Below are 21,919 nucleotides of genomic sequence, written 5' to 3'. Positions count from 1 at the left end.
AGAATACACACAGCAGGGTGTGGCAGAAGGGGAAAACAAGGAAGTTTGATACAGCATCCTCATAAGGGCAGCAGTCTATAACACCTATGAACCTGGCATGAACAAAGAGAAAGTGAGAGATTGAGTGATTTCAACTTCAGATGACTTATGCTATGTAAGGAACTTTCATTCTTATAAATTAATGTATTTAAAAAGACGTCAGGAAAGTGCAGGTAAGTCTGACATAGTTATTACATAAAGTTCTTGTTTTTTCCCCAAACACTTTTATTGAAGTATCACTTGTGACACAGGCAAATTCACATTCATATAAAACTAATCACACTATAGTTAACATAACAAACATTTTACTTCACATATATTGATATATGTCATATAAACTAAGCAATATTACATGAATTATTCAATTCCTGCCTTTTTTTAAACAGGAAACATTAATTAAACCATCACTTACTGTTTAGGCAATCAAGCATTTATAGAAATGAAAACAAACCACACCAACACAATCCTAGTTGCAAGCATTTTACATCACAAACCATACTGACACACTCCCAGTTGCAAACATTATACATCACTTATAATCTGCCCAATCTTTCTCACTCAAACATTACATAACTCATTTAAGTCCTGCCACCTTTTAAACCTCATTCCTTCCTTGTATGTACTGTTCCCACAATTCCCTTGTTCCTAAGTTGTTTGCTCCTACCCTTTTTAAAAGATCTTCATTCCAGTTGCTTTATAAGTACAGATAAGTGGTGAAGTAGTTACACACGACATTCACGTTAATTCTGAGAACTTTCTGGAGTAATTATCAAAGAGTAACAAGCAGAAACAGAACTGTCCCATCTAATATACACTTTTTTTATTCAAAGTCCTGAAGCAAACGATGGGTACAAGTGAATAAATAAGTTTCTGTTCTAAACTGTAATCCATATTCTGCAACAGTCCTGTTACAGTTAGATTTCAGAAGAAGGAATGTCATGTTGTTCTAATTACTTGGAAACAGGTCTGCTGTCTGAAACTGTACATGTACATTTCCAAATGTCATACTGAGTTGGGAACAAAGTGAAGAGAATGTCCATTAATTAAACAGAAAATGCTTTAGGATCCTTGAACACATTACAAAATCATTTTGTGTCAACCAGACTTATAACTGCAGTTAGCAAAAAACATTCAAAATCCATTTCAAAGAGACACATGGATGTTTCATCTCACATGAAAATGATACTGAAAATACAAAATCATTTAAAATTCAGCTAAAGCAATACCTTTCTGACAAATGGTTATGTTCATGCTCCACTGCCAGCTAACTCCTGCTGAAACTTCAACTAACAAACTCAAATCTCCGAAAAATCACGAACACAAACCTTAGAAAAAAGTCCACCGAACAGCTAGCAAACGTCCAATAGCAGCCACTTTATTAACTCCACAAATAGAACAAATGAAACAAGTAAACAGTCTTTAAGCGTGCAGTAACTCATCTTCCTCAGAAGACAGTTAACTAACATCTCTCATGCTTTTAAATATTAAAAGTCCTAAGCACTAATAGTCAATTATATTCAATTGATATCAATTGAATAATTAATTCATCATAAAACATTTAACCATTTAGTGTCTATATAGGTACTAACTCTTATAACCTAGATAAGTACATATTGTGCATCGGAATACCAAATTGTAATTTACTTAATTTTATATTATATGCATAGAAATCGATACCCTTCTATACTGTTTAAAAATTCCAACATAGTTAATACATTTTGGAAAATTGTATAATACAATTATACTGAAATTATTAAAACTGCATAGAATCCTTACAAGTGAATCGAACTTTGTTTAAAAACATCCACCATTTTAAAAACCATTTTTTAAAAAAGAATTTTTAAAAACCATTATTATATAACACATTGTACTAGTTTAATAAGACTTTAATATTTCATATTCATAATCGTATTCATAATCTAAGCCTAACAAGGGGGTATTGGCCTAAAATTAATTTATTTAAAAATTCTAAAAAATCACATGTAAACTACCTTCGGTTTTCTAAATATCTTCTTATTGTGTGTTTTTTAATACTGTACATATATATGAGTACATAAGGCAGAAATGGAGCACGGATAGACTTCATGTAAACTTTCTATACTATTGTGTGTGTATTAAATACAATAATAAAAAAATAGTGTAACATAGCATATAATATGTATAATAGCGTATTAAATGGTGTAACATTTACTTTAAAACCTCATCCATTTTTAGAAATAGGTAAATGAGTATATAAAAAAGTGAGTAAATAAATAATTAAATAAATAAATAAATATCAAAATGTGCATTCAATAGTGAAAGTATTTACCGAAAATTAGTCAAAGATTAAATTTATTATATCCTAAAGGTATAATACTAATAATGGGAAATAGGCACAATAACAATTTACCATTCATCTTTCTAGATTTTTTAATCTTAGAATACATTTAATCGATGTCATCTCATTTAGTCCAGGGAATTGGTTAGCATTCAACGTTAATTGCCATATCAATTCCCGTCTCTCAAGTTTTAATGGTTCATATTGACATCTTACATCAGTTTCTACTTGATCTATTACCTTAAATCTAAAATTGTGTCCTAATGGCAATGCCTAGCTAGTGCGTTATCCAATCTAGTTCTTCTAATACTATATATGTGCTCGTAAATTCTTTCTTGTAGTTTCCTGTCCGTTTTTCCTATGTAAAAAGCTAAACATGTATCACATGTTGCTAAATACACAACTACTACAGTTGTACTTTCTCCCTATTTTATAGGTACGATTCCTGAGTGTAAAGCTATTACCTTCTTCTATGTACCTACAGTAATTGCACATTTCACATTTTACCATACCTCTACTAATTCTTACATTTTCTTTCCTACTTTGTAGGATTTCTTTAAAGTTTTGGTTTCTCTTATAAATGATTTTCGGTTTTTCTATCAATAAATCATTAAAAGCATTGTCAGAAACCAGAAGCTGCCAGTTTTTATTCAAAATGTTCCTAACATCGAATGCATCCAAATTAAAGTAGGTGATGAAACTGCATGAAAATTCAAGACTAGTCACTTTTTCAACTGGTAGTCCTATTTGTCCATTAATCCTTTCGGGACTTACTGTAGCCCCCAGTAGTGGAAAAAATATTCCTACCTGTCTTTTATTTTTTACTTCTAGCGCTATACTAACCACAAATTCTTTTGGGTATCCTCTATGTAAAAAGAATTTCTCCAAAAGTTCACACTCTTGCATAAAATCACTATCCACTGTAGTCATCCTCGCTGCCCTAACATATTGACCCTTCACTATTGCCTTTTTCTGGGTCAGTGGGTGACTACTCGTAAAATGGAGAAATGTATTGGAATATGTTTCTTTCCTATATATAGTTGCTGTATATCTTTTATTTACATAATCCTTCTTTAAATTGACATCAAGATAGCTGATGGCATCCTTACTACAACTATGTGTAAATTGTAGAAAATTGGTACTACTATTGAATACAGACAAGATTTTTTCCAACCCTTCTATATCTGTTTCAACGACCATAAAAATGTCGTCAAGAAACCTCGTATAGTAAGCAATCTTTTCTTTATTTTCTTCATTCTCCAAAATTGTGAGCCTCTCCCATCGTGCCATTACTAAATTCGCAATACTGGCACCGCATGGGGACCCCATAGCTACCCCTACTTTTTGATGATAGATCTCTTTTTTAAAAAGGATATAGTTATATGAAAGAACTGTATCAATAAGCTCTTCTATCAATTTTATTTCTTCAGCCGGTGCACCTAGGGTCCTTAACATAGCACTCACCCATTCAATTGCTTTACTATGCGGGATACACGAGTATAGGTCCTTAACATCTATTGTCACTAGGAGTCCTGTAGTTGTAAACTGTAAGTCGTTAACAGATTTAAGAAAAGACCAAGAGTCTTTTGAAATTTGTTTCTCTAACTTAATATATTTTTGCAAAATCCTATCAATCACTTTAGCACAGGTATAGGTCATACTGCCTCTCCCGTCCACCAAAGGTCTCATAGGTGGCTCCTCAATGCTTTTATGCAATTTGGGAATACCAAATATGACTGGGGTCCTAACCTGTGTTTGTTGTAGAAAATTATACAACACATTATCAATCCGTCTTTCGATATACAGTTCTTCAATAAATGCTTTTATTCTCCTAGCTGTAATGTTCATTTCGTTTACAGAAGACCTTACATAAGTATCACTCTCCAAAATTTTTAGCATTTTCTCTTCATAGTCACTAGTGTACATAATTACTAATCCCCCACCCTTATCGGGCTTCATCACCCGGATAGGTGCTTGTTTTAATAAATTCAATACCTCTCTTTCACTTTTTGTTAAGTTATATCTATAGTCATTCTTTTTTTCTTTAATATTTCTTAAGTCGACTTCCATCATTCTTTCGAAAAGGAGTAGGGTTGGGTGGAGAGGGGGATTGTATACAGGTGCACCGGCTGAAGAAATAAAATTGATAGAAGAGCTTATTGATACAGTTCTTTCATATAACTATATCCTTTTTAAAAAAGAGATCTATCATCAAAAGTAGTAGTTATGGGTCCCCATGCGGTGCCAGTATTGCGAATTTAGTAATGGCACGATGGGAGAGGCTCACAATTTTGGAGAATGAAGAAAACAAAGAAAAGATTGCTTACTATACGAGGTTTCTTGACGACATTTTTATGGTCGTTGAAACAGATATAGAAGGGTTGGAAAAAATCTTGTCTGTATTCAATAGTAGTACCAATTTTCTACAATTTACATATAGTTGTAGTAAGGATGCCATCAGCTATCTTGATGTCAATTTAAAGAAGGATTATGTAAATAAAAGATATACAGCAACTATATATAGGAAAGAAACATATTCCAATACATTTCTCCACTTTACGAGTAGTCACCCACTGACCCAGAAAAAGGCAATAGTGAAGGGTCAATATGTTAGGGCAGCGAGGATGACTACAGTGGATAGTGATTTTATGCAAGAGTGTGAACTTTTGGAGAAATTCTTTTTACATAGAGGATACCCAAAAGAATTTGTGGTTAGTATAGCGCTAGAAGTAAAAAATAAAAGACAGGTAGGAATATTTTTTCCACTACTGGGGGCTACAGTAAGTCCCGAAAGGAATAATGGACAAATAGGACTACCAGTTGAAAAAGTGACTAGTCTTGAATTTTCATGCAGTTTCATCACCTACTTTAATTTGGATGCATTTGATGTTAGGAATATTTTGAATAAAAACTGGCAGCTTTTGGTTTCTGACAATGCTTTTAATGATTTATTGATAGAAAAACCGAAAATCATTTATAAGAGAAACCAAAACTTTAAAGAAATCCTACAAAGTAGGAAAGAAAATGTAAGAACTAGTAGAGGTATGGTAAAATGTGAAATGTGCAATTACTGTAGGTACATAGAAGAAGGTAATAGTTTTACACTCAGGAATCGTACCTATAAAATAGGGAGAAAGTACAACTGTAGTAGCCGCCAGGTTGTGTATTTAGCAACATGTGACACATGTTTAGCTTTTTACATAGGAAAAACGGACAGGAAACTACAAGAAAGAATTTACGAGCACATATATAGTATTAGAAGAACTAGATTGGATAACGCACTAGCTAGGCATTGCCATTCGAACGAAGGACACAATTTTAGATTTAAGGTAATAGATCAAGTAGAAACTGATGTAAGATGTCAATATGAACCATTAAAACTTGAGAGACGAGAATTGATATGGCAATTAACGTTGAATGCTAACCAATTCCCTGGACTAAACGAGATGACATCGATTAAATGTATTCTAAGATTAAAAAACCTAGAAAGATGAATGGTAAATTGTTATTGTGCCTATTTCCCATTATTAGTATTATACCTTTAGGATATAATAAATTTAATCTTTGACTAATTTTCGGTAAATACTTTCACTATTGAATGCACATTTTGATATTTATTTATTTATTTAATTATTTATTTACTCACTTATTTATATACTCATTTACCTATTTCTAAAAATGGATGAGGTTTTAAAGTAAATGTTACACCATTTAATACGCTACTATACATATTATATGCTATGTTACACTATTTTTGTATTATTGTATTTAATACACACACAATAGTATAGAAAGTTTACATGAAGTCTATCTGTGCTCCATTTATGCCGTATGTACTCATATATATATGTACAGTATTAAAAAACACACAATAAGAAGATATTTAGAAAACCGAAGGTAGTTTACATGTGATTTTTTAGATTCTTTAAATAAATTAATTGTAGGCCAATACCCCCTTGTTAGGCTTAGATTATGAACACGATTATGAATATGAAATATTAAAGTCTTATTAAACTAGTACAATGTGTTATATAATAATGGTTTTTAAAAATTCTTTTTTAAAAAATGGTTTTTAAAATGGTGGATGTTTTTAAACAAAGTTCGATTCACTTGTAAGGATTCTATGCAGTTTTAATAATTTCAGTATAATTGTATTATACAATTTTCCAAAATGTATTAACTATGTTGGAATTTTTAAACAGTATAGAAGGGTATCGATTTCTATGCATATAATATAAAATTAAGTAAATTACAATTTGGTATTCCGATGCACAATATGTACTTATCTAGGTTATAAGAGTTAGTACCTATATAGACACTAAATGGTTAAATGTTTTATGATGAATTAATTATTCAATTGATATCAATTGAATATAATTGACTATTAGTGCTTAGGACTTTTAATATTTAAAAGCATGAGAGATGTTAGTTAACTGTCTTCTGAGGAAGTTGCGATACCTATAGGCGACGAAAAGTGTATGAGTTACTGCACGCTTAAAGACTGTTTACTTGTTTCATTTGTTCTACTTGTGGAGTTAATAAAGAAACTCAAATCTCCACCATATCGACTTCCTCCAGGACCAATATTCTTTATTTTTTAACCTTATTTTTTCCACACCTACATACTCACATCTGTATTCTTTAACATTCCCGCCCTACTGGTTTCTCTAGTTTTCATCTACCACCCTCTCATCTAATATAGAGTTATACAACTATCTTCAACTTAATATTTTCTCTTGTATCCCCTGACAGTAGTCACTTTCTGTATTATTCACCTCTCTCCCCTCAGATATCTCTATTTTTCCTCTCATCTGCCTTGTACTCAGTATAGACAGATTATCATCTAAGGTGGATTGGACACTCCAAAATGGCCCTAGGTGTGAGTGTGTGCATGTGTGTGCCTTCAGTGGAAGGTTGGGAACTCGACACCGTAAAACACCACTGCCAATCATGAGCGGACAGGTGATCTGCTATGGCGACCCCTAACTGGGAAAAGCCAAAAGAAGAAGAAGATCATCTACCAATATTTGTATTTACATTATCTGATATGTTTAACTTTCATATACTGCCTATAGAAAATGTGCAATATTTTTTGATAATTTTTATAATGTTTTATGCCATTTTTACTGTTTAGTTGGCTAAGTTGTTATGACTTTGGAGCTTTTCTTCCCAGTCCCCTGATGAAAATGGGCATGTTTTAATGCCAGTCGGACTATCTCAATAAACAAATGCAATTAAAAAATAAGACTTTCAGTTTCTACTAACAAAGAATTAATAATTTGTCTTGTTTAGGGCAATTTGAAGTTCAGTAAAATCTGTTTGTGAGTTGTGACAAACCTATCTAGAGATAATCCTGGCTCTGACAAATATTGCTACTCCCAGGCAGATTCTACCAGGTATGAATGCATGCCAGGTGCTGAAACTTAGTAAAGAGAAAGCGATATCTTTATATTGACAATGGGTGTCTGTTACAACACTGATATGGATGAGTTCAAGTTACTGGAAATTCTCAAGATAATTACATTTATTGTTCAGACTTTTGGCACTGAGCAGAACAACCTTGTTGAGGTCTGGACTGTTTTTTTTTTATTACCCTGGAATGTCCAGAAGGCAATTTTTAAGAAAATAAAGGCACTATGGGCTTAGCAAGTACTTTGGCCAGTATGCAGAATTCCTTTTATGAAAGGTGCAGGCATCTTTGGTAAAGCAAGTTTGACTGTCCATTATGTCGTCCTCTTTCTAAACTGCCACATACTGGATCCTCCCTGGAATGACAGCAGGTGCTTAGCCAAATATTAATTGCAGCTATCTTCCCTCTGTACCTGAGCATTATTTTAGTTGAGGGTAGGACTGTACTCAGGGCCAGAAACTTAGCTGCATTTGATATATGCATATCAAGTTCCAGTATGTCCCTCTGCATGTCCTGCTGGGTTCACTGCCTCAGGTCATTCACTTACATGAGCCACTACCAGGTCATATTCATATTCATATTTGTCCTGTTTGAAGAACTGTAGGGTCCTCATAAAATCCTAATTACTGGCACTGGAAAGTCAATGACCTGTCACCTCATCTTTGTAAAGAAAGCATATTTGCAATGGGTTTCATACCCTTCTGACATTGGGTGCTGTGCCTGAACACCCTGCTACTTATACATACTATAGTTGAGAAAGCAATAGCTTAAGAAAAGAAGAAACCTCTGAGATCTTCCATTCCCAACTGTTAAATGCAAAACCCCTCAAGAGCACATTAGTCATCAAAAGTAAGCATGTTCATCACTAGTGAGTTACATTTAAGCTTGACTCCCTAGGCATAGAGCTGCATTGCATTTACTTCCTTACCTGGTTTCACTGTCTCTACATTAAATTCATGTAGTGTGTGCAGCAACTGTGCACTAATATATGAGTTACAGAACAGTGTGTAGTCAGCTAACAGTGAAGAAAACACCCCTAGCACTTCAGTGATCTGCAGGAACTGGTAGGACTGAATGTTCCAGAAACTCACAGTTAAATATCATATCTGAGGATGGAAGGCCACCTTGGAAAATGGTAACTAAGTGAGATATTTTAGCTTTCTTTTCATCACTGCTAGGCAGGTGCAGGAATCATTGTTGCTCTAGAATCCTGATGAAGACCAAGATCAATGGACCATCCTGGCAAACAAACTGAAAATAAAGTAAAATAAATAAATAGATACTTAATCCAACATTTCACAAAAAGCAGAAAAGAATGGAACTCCAACAGACATCCATGATATATACACAGTAGTACGGTCTTCACCTTGTCTTTTGAATATTGTAGGTTTGCGACAGGACAAGGTAATAAAAGTTTATCCTGCTTGCAGGGGCGGCTCGTGCTATCGGTCTGCATGACTGCAGCCCTCCCACCTAGAAATAAAAGAAATAAATAACGTGAAACATAAACTTTTAAAAAAAAAATTTTCTTTTTTAATGAGTACCGGAACTGCCACGCATGCGGAGACACGCTCAGACTGCCCTGTAGATGCCCAGGAATCTGTGCAAACTCTGACTGCCCGAGTCAGCAGTCCAGGTGCAGAAAAGGTATTTTCTGCCCCACAGATGCCCAAGATGCCATGCGGTAGACAACTGCACAGAACAGAGGAACTCCAGACTGCTTGAGCCGCAGACAGAACCAATCAGGAGAGAGGTAAGCAGGGATTTGAGCGCAGGACCAATCAGGAGTGAGTTCTAAGCTCTTGCAGGGAAGCATTAAGTCAAGCGTGGGTTTGCTGCTTCGAGAAAATGGATTTGGACCTGTTTTACTGCTTCCAGACCCATTTACAGGTAATGGAGTGCGCGTGTGTGTGAAATGCCCTTGTTAACACATAGTGGTGGGTAGAAATAATCAGGTTTGAGCCCTGTACCTTGGATGCAAGTGGCAAGGACCTGAATTCCCTACCCACCACTATTTGTAAAAAATTGCAGATTTTTGCCTCATATTTGTTCTGTTCCTCATAAAATCTGTGGTTTCTGTATCTTCATATTTCCTTGCAAATGTTTGTAGTGCAGTGGTGCACTGGTACCATTGTTGCTTGACAGCTGCAGATTCTCTGGTTTGATTCTTGGCTGGGCTGCCTTCTGTGTGGAGTCTGCATGTCCTCCCATCCCTTACAAAGATGTGTTTCTCCCTGCTCTGCTGAAATCTGGCTTTGTTTTGTTCCATTTTAGACTAGTTTCCTGGTTAACAAATGTTTAAAAATAACAGGCATTTGAATTTCAGACTTCATATTCTTCAGAAAGTACATGGTAAAACAAAACCTTTTATTCTAGCAATTGTCTAAGTTTATAACATGGATATTTTAAATTTGCCCATATTTTTGAGACTGTATTCCGCCATTATTGGCCTCGTCCAGGTATTTTGTGCTAAGGTTGAGAGCTATGGTGAGAACTGAATTCACTGAATATGTTTGGCAGCTGTATTCCCACATTATTGGCTTTTTTTAGGTGTATTTTGCTAAGAGGTTGACAGCTATGGTGAGAACTGAATTCACTAAATAGTAGCCATTTAAGTTTGTCTTCCTCTGTTTCAGCTTGTCTGGCATAGTGGTATGTTTCTCTGACTGTTTTGCACAGGGTCCCCTGGGTTCAAGACGTGGCAGTGAAATGTATGGTGGTAACACAGCATTTTATTCTAGCAACTTTCCAACATTATACAAGCAATGTTTAAAATGTGTCCCTGGTTTTTGGCCTTTTGCGCCCCCCCAATATATTTTGGCTTTTTCCAGATATCTTGTGCTGCAAAGTTCAGAGATACAGTTGAGTGTCGAGTAGATTTTACAAGGAGCTGAGAGCTGCAGGGGAACAAAAGTTTAGTGCTGCTTATGCTAAGTCTGCTTGCATTGTTAATAGCACAACAGGTAGTGTACTTGCTTTTGATGCAGAAGGCTGTGGGTTCTACTCCCACAGTAGGTAGATGCATTGCTGATACTGCACTGTGTTGTAAAGGGGGTGGATGCTGCAGTCCTTTTTGGCAAAGATACCTAGTAACTATGAACCTGTTATCAGTTTGCTATCCATTCCCTATTGCGGTATTGCTAGCTTATCATTTTTTAATGCATGCAACATAGGCAATTTATTCTTCAATGGCAACAGGCACTTTATTTGTAGATGAAACAATGACATATAAAGTTGTTTGCTAGCAGCAACCTCTTTATTAGTTACAGATTTCTTTAATGTGGATTTTACTACTTCAGAGATTGTGCATATTCACTGATACTGGTGGACTATAGAAGGCTGAGTAGACATTTTATGATGGAAATGTTCTGAATTGGGCAGTTTTGTCATTGGTGCATGCATTTTGTTTCATTGTTTACTGGAAAAATGTTCAAAACAATAAATTTAAAATGCTCTCTAACAACTGTACTGTATTGTACAAGGAATATAATGTAATACAGTCAGGAAGGCGTATCAAAGACCATGTGTATGGTTCATGCTCAAGGGGCCTATGATTTTGAAAACAGCCCAGAGTTAATCTTTATCTGCCACTGGCAAAATGTATTTTCTTTGAATGTGGGTTTCAATGCTGTTTCAATGCATGTGAGTTTCAAGGGCAAAGAAGTTTTAATGCTAAGTATATTTTCATTGTGAGACTGCATTGCTTTGTTTAACAAATATCTATTAGGGTTTGTGCTGTAAAATGCAAAATAAAACTTTCAAATGAAATCTAAATCATCGCAGAAGTAAAGCAGTATGCACATTACAGTGTTTATGGTAAATGGGACAAAATAACCAAGGAATGGGAAGTTGGAATGGCTGCAAGGGGAGGCTCCATTCGACCATGATTTTGTGAGGGGGGGGGGAAGGGTAGCAAACTCAGACAGCCCCGGTTGAACTATACCTCTCAGTTGTCCATATTTTTGCAGAATGAATAGATATTTGCTTCTTATTTTTGGTTTGTTCCTCATAAAATTTGTGGTTTTCTAGCAAATCATTTAGGAATTAAGTCATTAAATGACAGACATTGAGTTTCAGACGTCATAACCTTCAGAAAAATGCATGCTAATGCAAGACCTGTTATTCTATCAACTGTCTTAAGTCTATACAAGGGCAATTTTTAGTAGTGTTTGTATGTTCCCCCAATATATTTGGCCTTGTCCAGATTTCCTGCATTAAGAGGTTGAGAGATACATGCAAATCGCTTTGTAGAATTAGGAATATCCAAACCTCCCAATTGTCCCCAATTTTGGCTGAGAATGTTGCTCTCCCCTAATAATCCCTCCTCAAAATGGCAATTATATAACTGTAATGATCAGAGTTATAGATTACTTTTATTTCAGAAATGCATGTAGATGCTCTTATTTTGTTAGCTGCTCAAGTTAACAGTGTTAATATTAAAAAGGTGTCCCTTTTTTGACAGGTTCCCAGCTGTATTGTGTGGCAACTTTATATTTTTGTATCACATTTTTGGTCTATTTTTCATAAAATTGTGGTTTTCTGGCAAATTAGTGGCACGTCATTAAAGATTGAAGTTAGAAAATAATGGAAGACATTTGAGTTTCAGATTTCATACCCTTCAGAAAATTCGTACTAATGCAATATCTACTACTGTTCTATTATCTAATTTAATAAGAGCAATATTTAAAAAATTGTCCTTATTTTTGGGCCTGTGTCCCACTTCTAGATCTATGTATGGCTTTGTCCAGATTTCTTGCTCTGAAGTTGAGAGGTATGAGTGTCAGAGCCATCACTGTCAGCCAGAGACATTTCAAATTATGACATACTTGTTGCACCCCACTCCCCATTGTTGTGGCTCTGGATGTGTCCAAGGAAGGCAAGGAGCAGTTATGCAGTGTAAGTGTGCATAGTATTCCCCCATCCAAGGTAGACCACAAGTACGACCATGGCTTTTCATCTGTCCTTGATTTTGCAGAATGTTCTGTTTTTCTGTCAGATTTTTATACTGTTGATTTATGCTTCTTATTATTCAGGAAATGCATGCTGTCACAGTGCCCTGTTGCTCTGTTTAAGTAGCAATGATTTAATGAGCATCAGGTAAGCTTGTCGGAGATTGTAAGATGCAAGTAAGCTTTAATAAGCATACTGTTAAAGAATTACCAGCATTGAAAGCCTTTTTGTTGTTGCCATGCAGAGAAGATTTACATAACTAGATAATGTATAAGCCTTGGGTACTGAAATGCATATGACAGTATTTGTAATAAAAGGACAGGATTACAGTATTTTCAGAAGCACATTACATTTATTGGAGACTTGCAGTCATCTTTTGTTGGAGACTTGCAGTCATCTTTGCAGGTTTACCCGTAAACTAAACAGATTGCCAATCTATCATGTGTGGTCCATAACTTGTGCAGGAATCCTTTAAGCAATTTATCTTGAGCTTGTTTCTTGTTTGCTGTTCATTTTTTAGGTTGATCATGTCTTCCCCATGAAACAAGTAGATAGTTCTGTCAGGCAGTAGGTCTTTTTTGGATAAGAAACATTTTTACAAGTGGGGGTATCACAGAGATTGCTATTTTCAGCATGTTACTTGGTAATTTTATAAAGCTGAATATAAATTATAATTAGAACTGCAGTGCAAGGAGTAGTGGTTTGAGTTGAGTGCTGCTTGTTTTTTTATACTTGATTTTGACTGGCATTCCAGTAATGTATTTAAAAAGTAATTTAATTTTTCATGCCTCACAACCTGTTTCCATCTGGATATTCAGTAAGTTGACATGTAGCCAATGCACTGAAATATTTTTTTCTTCTACACTTCATTTTGTCTTGATTGGACTCTCGTAATGACTGTTTGGCACCCAGGGCAGCATATTTAATTAAAGTTCCAGTTGTTGTGGTTTTGAGCATAGCTACACCCCTTTCTAGTTGGCCACACCCATTCCCATTGGCCCCACCCATTCAGCTGTCTCCTGCAGCCTTCCTTTAATTTGAAGTCACCAGCCGCCACTGCCTGCTTGTGTATAATAGATGTGATTTCTCTGAGAGGGGGGTGGCTAAATGTATTGTAAAATGTGTGGACCAGAAATATTCTAAAAAAAAATGTGGTAAACAGCCATGGTAAAGGAAGGCTTTCAGAAGTCATTATACTCAGTATCCTACAGACTGCTAAGATATGACCTGTGTCTGGCATTCAAGGCATCCTCCGATCCATTACTGACAGATTTAGTGTACATGAGCAAGTCAAATGTCATCAGAAATACTCTGCCTAGGGATCTAAACCTCTTCTGCAGATCAAAAGAACAGTTTGAAGAGACAGGCATATCTTACAAAGGAAACTGCTGCATTAGAACAGACTCCTCATCCACATAAAACAAAGTCCATCCCTGTTTATATTCAAGCACAACTAAGATCTAGTTGATAGGAAACAGAAAATTACCACAGGACTGCCCCCTGTTCCATTAATGGACAGGACAGAAGCAGCTCCGAAATGCTTTATCCCATGCATAGCTCCCCTTTAATTATCTATAGTATGAGCCTAGTTACTGTCATTATGAGTAATATATAATTAATGGCAATGGGATGGGTAAGGCCAGTCTATAACCAAATGGAATAGGTTCATTCAAGCACAAAAAGGGAAACTGGCTAAGGTTAAAAAGGGTAAAGGTGAACCAGCCTCGTACTTACCTATATACTTATCAATCTATGAGAAAAGACAGAAATGAGGAAGTGAAACAAGAAACTTTTTGCTTTCTCCTTTTTTATAAGTTGAGAAAGAGAAATATAGAATTGCAAAGTTGGAAAAAAGATAAAAAATTATGGTAAGGAGTATATATTTTGTTTCCAACCAACCACTACATTTTGCTATTATCATGTTACACCATCAGATTTTAGGATACTCCAAGAATGTCAGATAAAATGGGACATTATATACGCATGTGTTATACAAATTCATTTTAAGGTATACAGTTTTACTCATCACAAGGGTACTACATAGCTCACATTCAAACTAGAAATGAAATAATAATAGAACAAAGGAACCGGGGAGGAGAAACTGTGTGCATATTGATGTATATCAGACCCAGTACTGTACAGATGGCCACCAGCAATTTTCTTGAAGACAGTGGTAACCAAAGCAAAATAGGCTCACAGGATTATGTTGATTTATCCTACTATCATATGAGCGAAACATTGAACTCAATGTGTTATCGGCAGCACAACAATATGTTGTCCATTTTTGTTCCACTTCTAAAATAATTAGCACTGACCTTTTATTTGCAGAAGTAAATTTAGCACCTAGCTAGATGCTACCTGTCAGTGAATGATTCTGTAATATACATTCAAAGTTTATTTATTTATTTAACATTTGTTTACCAGGGAAGACTGACTGGGCAATTTTGCCCATTTTCAGTGAACGCAATTAAAATGTTCACATTTCCCCAGAGTAACCCAGTTCTGATATAATCTATTCCTTTTAAACTTGAACATTGAAGAATGATGGTTTTGTTTTAATGTCTTAAACAGTTAGCTAATGGTGATGCTTACAATGTTACTTAAAGGCTCATGACCTCATACAAGACCATTATGAATCCTGTTTGATACTATATTGATAATATAGACTTTATCACCATAAACATTAGTAATTTGACCTATCAGTTCTGGTCTAAAAAATGTTTTCTTTTTTCCTGCCAGTTTATTTGCTGGTAAGAATACACAGGTGATTTATTCCTTGTGTTGTCATTGTGTAAGATTTAAACCAACAGTTCCATATAATAACATACCTTGTGAACATCTATAAGCCAGATCATGTCACTTCTTCATAAGCAATATTTGATCGGATACAGTTTCAGTGATCTTAACCTCATTACACTGTTGGTTTCCCAGAGATGAGCTATTTTTTAGTATAAAATGTTTGAATCCTCTCAAGGTTAAGTGCACATCATTCTATAATATTACTGCTTTATTGTTTTATTTTAATAAGTTATTCTTTTCTCTCGTTACCCTCGACTATCAAGCCTTTCTCTAGCCACTCTATTTGACCTAGTTGTTTCCCCTAGATAGTGTGGCCTACAGTTCCTGGGATGAAATTTTAACATGCCAGGGGCGGTACCATTATCCACACAGAGCATCAGTGTTTTCTAGTTTACCCTAATTCTCCATGTCATGCGATAGTGTGATGGAACTAACCCACCTAAACTGTCACATATCCCGTATAAATAAACTAACGCTAAAAATATTGAGCAATATCCTTAAGGCAATGGTACAAAAATATTACTTCTGTTGTATGATCTAGCATCTTCTAACAGAAGATTTTGTGCTCTGATTACCAGTAAAATAGTCATAGTAATATCACACTGCATCAGCTTTGTTAGATCATACTTTTCTCAAAGAATGCAATGCTGTCATATGAAGATAAGAGTAACTTGGAGACAGTTGGCAACAGCACCTGAGTACATGCAAAATCATTTTTTAGGATGCCTGTAATGCATTTATTTCCCACTGTTACAGGAAGTGACATATCAAGTCATACACATTTTGTCTTGCAAAGCTTTCACATGGGGTCTCAACAACCCTCATTTCTTTATTGTCATCTAATGCAACATTGCACATGAGAAAATCACTTAAAGTGTTTCAGGTGAGGAATCTAAGCCATTCTGAAAAGAATAAACAACGCTTCTACTAGGAATCCATTCACTGACTGTCTTGTGATGATGCAGAGAAAAGGAGAGATTGTGTGGTACCAAATCTGGATATTTGAACTTGGTTTTGAACATCATGAGCAAAACACCTCTCTGAGTATGATTTGGAAAGAAATTGACTGAAGTTTTTTTGGGGGGGGGGGTTAACTCCAAACCAAATGCCACATTTTCTATTAGTCTGTTATGCAGTTTAGTACACATGGGTGGGTGTGCTGTAGTCTGGGTATTTAGGTCAGCAGCTCATTCCAGCATTCTCACATCTTGGTCTGTACTATTCATTGGTGGTTAGAAATGGAAGTAAATACAATACTGTGAGAGCCAGAGACATCAGTGATGCTGAGGTGGCAGTGAGGACAGGGGGTGAAGTTTGTCTATGTGGGCCATATTACCAAGCCGTGAAATGGAAATACAGATGGCCAACTGCTATATTACCTCCTCAGCACACCTTTCATAAGGCACAGTGTAATACCAGAGGAGTTTTTTATCATTTTGTGGACCAGGTTAGTCCCACTAGGCTCATGGGGGAGACCCAAGATGGCATTTATACTACTGGGGGAAATTTGCCCTGGGTTTCATCTAAAGGATGACACTCTCATGAATGCAGCAGCAGCAGCCCCCGACCCCTATGCTGCACTGAAGTGTCAGTAATCCAATCACCTGGACTGGGAGTAGACCACACAGCCTTCTGGGCTTCTAGGACTAATGACAAGTATGCTGCCTGTTGCTCCACTGACATTGAATTCGATTACTGAGATTATTAAAGTGTCAGGAGTATAACCACACAGAAGATTTATATACTGCTGCCATCTATAGAAGTGTGAAATGTTTTATTTTTTTATTATTTTTTTTTTATTTACTGGTGTAGTGCACTGATATCAATGGGCCATTTGCAGGCATAGCCCAGGTGAATTGGATCACATAAGAAATGAACAAAACATATTTACAATTAAAAGGATGTGCTAAAAATGAACATGCATACATATTTACAGATGCAAGAATATGCTACATAGGTTCATAGGTAGGTACTAGGCTATCAGCCCAAGGGCCTAAGTAAGCCTAGCCAATAAGGTTCCTTGGCTTACACCACCCAAGAAAGTTATTTTCCTGTGCCCCTGTCGAGCAGACCCACAGAAGTGATCCCTGGGGTGAATTTCCTATTTCCCATCCACTCATCAAGATTTTTCTTGAAGAGTGCTAATGAGGAACTTTGTTTGACATAGATGGGTAGCTTGTTCTAGAGTATGGGAAGTCTCTGGGACAGGAATCTATGCCTCCAGCATGTCCTGTTTATTGTGGTGACAAGGTTTAGGTCCCTAGAGCATGTGGCTCAGAGGGATTGGGATTTCTTTATGTGTAGCATGTCCAACAGCTCTGGGTTTGACATAGCTTTATATGTTAGGCAGAGATCACCTCAGAGTAGGCAATATGCTATGGGGTAAAGCTGGAGTTTTTTGAGATGGTCAATGTAGGGCATCTGTTTGAGGCCAGTAATCCTCTTTGTGAGGTACTTCTGTGGCCTTTACAGCTGCTGCAGATGTCTTGTGAGATACATTCCAAAAGGGGTGTTGTACTCTATAATGGGTCAAATCTGTGTAGAGTAGAGGGGAACAATGACCTCTTTTTTCCTGGATGAGAACCATTTTGTGATGAGGTGTGCCATGTAGAAGGATTTAGTTCGAGAAACAGTTAATGTCAAAACACGGATGGTCAATAGAATTAAGCTTTGGAAAACTTTATGAGTAAGATGTAGCAATAATAGCTTGGCTTATGCTACAGGGACATCTTTATTCCTGTCATGAAAACAGTAGCCAGCTTATAACCTGCTGACTGTGTTAGGCATTACCAGGCTACTTGTTTACTGATTCCTACATAAACTGTTGGAATATAAGTGGGACAAATAATGTCCGTAACCAAGGCTAACAATAAGAGTGAATCATTTAAGGTAATACATGAAAATAATGTTTGTTAATTGCACTTAAAATTTTTAAATATTACTACAGAGTGGACTAGAAGTGTTTCAAATGCAAAATCCAAACATCAAAGCCTCGCTAAGAAGTCTCCAGAAGAGTCAAGAAAATCAATAAAGTCAAACTCCACCAGCTCAACATCAAATACTTCTGTCTCTGAAAGGACCTTCACAGTCAGCCTGCAAGAAGGTAGAAAATAATTACTTTGTAACCAGTTTTGTAAGTGCAGAATGTTACAGTGTAATCAGTCATGTCTTGGTAGCTTTTGGTAGCCTTTAGCTGCAGCATACCAGACTACAATGATCAGTCTTCTCTGCATTATAACCTTTATAGTGTGTACCAAGATTATCATTGTTGTTAGTACTTACATTATTATGATTAGTAGTCACAACATTACAATGAGAATGGTTAGAAATTTTCAGTTATAATGGAAGAATTGTAAACATACCTCTCAACTGTCCAGATTTTTGGCTCATATTTTTGCTCTGTTCCTTTGCATCCAAATGAGCAGCCACGGTGGTGCAGCAGTTAGTGTTGCCGCCTCACAGCAAGAGGTTCTCTGGTTTGATTCTCAGCTGGGGTGCCTTCTGTGTGGAGTATGCATGTCCTCCCTGTGGTCACATGGGTTTTCTCCGGGTGCTCCGGTTTCCTCCCACATCCCAAAGACATGCTGTAGGTGGATTGGACACTCCAAATTGGCCCTAGGTGTGAGTGTGTGCATGCATGTGCCTTCTGTGGAAGGTTGGGTGCCGGGCTGGCACCATGGCACCATAAAACTCCACTGTCAATCAGGGACAGGTGATCTGCTGTGGCAACCCCTAACTGGGAAAAGCCAAAAGAAGAAGAACATTTTTTATCTGTTCCTCATAAAATTTGTGGTTTTCTGGCAAATCACTTGAAGATTAAAATCATCAAGTAACAACATGCATTTGAGTTTCAAATTTCGTATTTTAAAAAATGCATGCTAACACATATACTGTTATATCAACTTTCTAAGTTTATAACAGCAGTATTTAAAAGCTGTCCCTATTTCAGGCTTTGTCTAGGTTGAGAGGTATAACTGTAAAGGAAATGCTGGCTTATTGCAACCTGTTCTGTTTTGAGGATGTTGTGACAGGCATACACAAAAAAATTATTAACAGCAGTTCAACGCTTTCTGTTTGCAGATCACCTGTATGATAACCAAGCCTTTACATCATCTTCTTATACCATGAATATGACTGCAAACACACAAAGGATCTCAGCAAAGGAATTTCAGAATTATTATGGAAATCATCTAGATGTGCCAGCCCCGATGATTAAATGATCTCTCTCTCTGAAAAATCAAGAATTCTTTCTGAATGATGTAAGCAGTACTTTTGTATTGTGAAGTCAGCGCTACACAAAAATGTTATAGTCATATCAATTATTTTATGCATTGCACACAGGAAGGGGTTTATGGACCATGGAATGAATGTTGATGGTACAACACAGTTATATTCATATCAATTATTTTATACACTACACACAGGAAGTAGTTAAAGAACCATACAATGAGTGTTCATGGTACAAAAATAAATGTTATGTTATCAACTATTTTAAACACTATACATAGAAGTGCTTTAAGTTTATGAGTGTTTACAGTGTAGCATAACTGATACTTAGAACTTTCCTGTTTACTTGTTATCAGTATATATAAACTGAGCATGGTGTCATACATTTGATATTCACAGCTATATCCATAGTGCATATATTATTACTGTTTTTTTTATCAGTTTTAGTGTCTGCTTTCCTGGGTGTTGAGGTCCTAGTCCCATTTCCCCTGTGTTGCAGTTTCCTGGCTACATTCCTGAACTTTTACTGTAATTGTGACATCAAACTTCATATAGCCACTGTTCAGTCATTTCTCCATAGTTATGCATCTATGAGGTTATTATATTTATGTAAGAGGGTGCCCTCTTAGGAGTATAGTTGGACTTGCCCTATACAATACATTATTTCTGTTAAGCATTCTTTTAATGACTTGTGTTACCCCTGACTTGCAATTGACTAGTTAGGGCTTTTGGCAACTGAGAGACAATTGTTAATTTTAGAAGTATATATATATATATATATATATATATATATATATATATATATATATATTTATATATATATATATATATATATATAAACACACACACATACATATATAATATCACACATATACATATATATATAATGTATATATATATATATATATATATATATATATATATATATATATGTGTGTGTGTGTGTGTGTGTGTGTATATATATATATATATATATATATATATATATATATATATATATATATATATATATAAATACCTGTGATCAGTATTGATAGTTAGCTGTCCTGTGTTATGAAGCAACATGAAAGCAGATAGCCCATCCAAAAATTATAGTGTTTATCCAGCCTATATATTTTTGAAAAATAAAGTGTGGTTGTGTTTAATCTGCATTGTGTGACTTTAAAAGTTTGGCAGAATACAGCAATGTCAAAACAAACATATACCCTTGACTGTATGCAGTAATAAAAGGTAGACAGAGTACAGTTCTCTTTCAAGTGTACAAAGTCAGAGCCATGTTCTCATTATTAGATACTAACGAAGAAGCACATTGCAACAACGGCCCTGTGGATATCTCAATCACTGCTGGTAATAATCCAAAATATGTAAAGTATGAAGTTGTGACAGCACAAATATGCCAATAAGCATAAAAAGAAGCTTATCACTAAGAGTGTTTGTGAAAAGTGTGATGCTCACTGCTGATTTTTTGTAACATGACCTAGTGACTTCACATATTGCATTTTGCATGGTATGTAACTCAGATAATAATAAAAGAAATGATTTAATCTTAAATGCTAAATTATACACTTTAGACACACTATGCTTTCTTCTGAGTTTAGAATCCAATTATAAAGTGTTGACTGATCTTCTTTCTGGTTATAACAAATTAAATCCTAATAATTCTTGACTTCTGACTTTTATAAGAAACCAGAAACAAGAAACACAGCACATCACATAACCAGCTCAAATAACTGAATACCATACCTCTCAGCTGTCCTTGATTTTGCAGAACTTTTCTAACTTTTCATCATATGTTTGCTCTGTCCTTCATAAATTGTTTGATTTTCTGATAAATCAGTGAGAACTACATTCAGTCAATAATACCAAACATTAGAGTTTCATATTTCTTATTGTTCAGAAAATTGTTCTATTAACTTTTTAAGTACATTAAAGTAATACTTTAAATTTGTCTAGGAGTTGTGGCCTTTGCCACCTCCTAGCCCCCTCCCCCATTATTTTTAGCATTACTCCTTATTCTTGGCAAATAAGTCGAGGGCTATGCTAAGGGGCAAGGCTTAATTTATTATGCTTCAGTGAGTGCAATCAATGCTACAATTAAAAATAACTTCTTCCTGTAGCCTAATCCAGTCAATTAATTATCAGACCACAATTCCTGCTCAGAATTATTTTTAGAATGA

General features: G+C 35.6%; 1 protein-coding gene across 1 annotated transcript in view; it reads left to right on the top strand.

Annotated features, from left to right (window-relative positions):
• The window catches only part of LOC122789870 (adhesion G-protein coupled receptor G6-like), a 189,934-nt gene extending 169,451 nt beyond the window's left edge, over positions 1 to 20,483 (top strand). The window contains exons 7-8 of the mRNA XM_044057304.1: positions 18,463 to 18,618; positions 19,596 to 20,483. Of these exons, the coding sequence (XP_043913239.1) occupies positions 18,463 to 18,618; positions 19,596 to 19,735 (296 nt within the window). The 3' untranslated portion in view covers positions 19,736 to 20,483. The remainder of the gene's footprint in view (positions 1 to 18,462; positions 18,619 to 19,595) is intronic.
• Positions 20,484 to 21,919: the final 1,436 nt, after the last annotated feature.

Source organism: Protopterus annectens, chromosome 15.part0 (assembly GCF_019279795.1).
Source record: "Protopterus annectens isolate FY-2018-M chromosome 15.part0, PAN1.0, whole genome shotgun sequence".
Classification (NCBI taxonomy): Eukaryota; Metazoa; Chordata; order Ceratodontiformes; family Protopteridae; genus Protopterus; species Protopterus annectens.
This window is presented reverse-complemented; position numbering and strand designations above follow the sequence as displayed.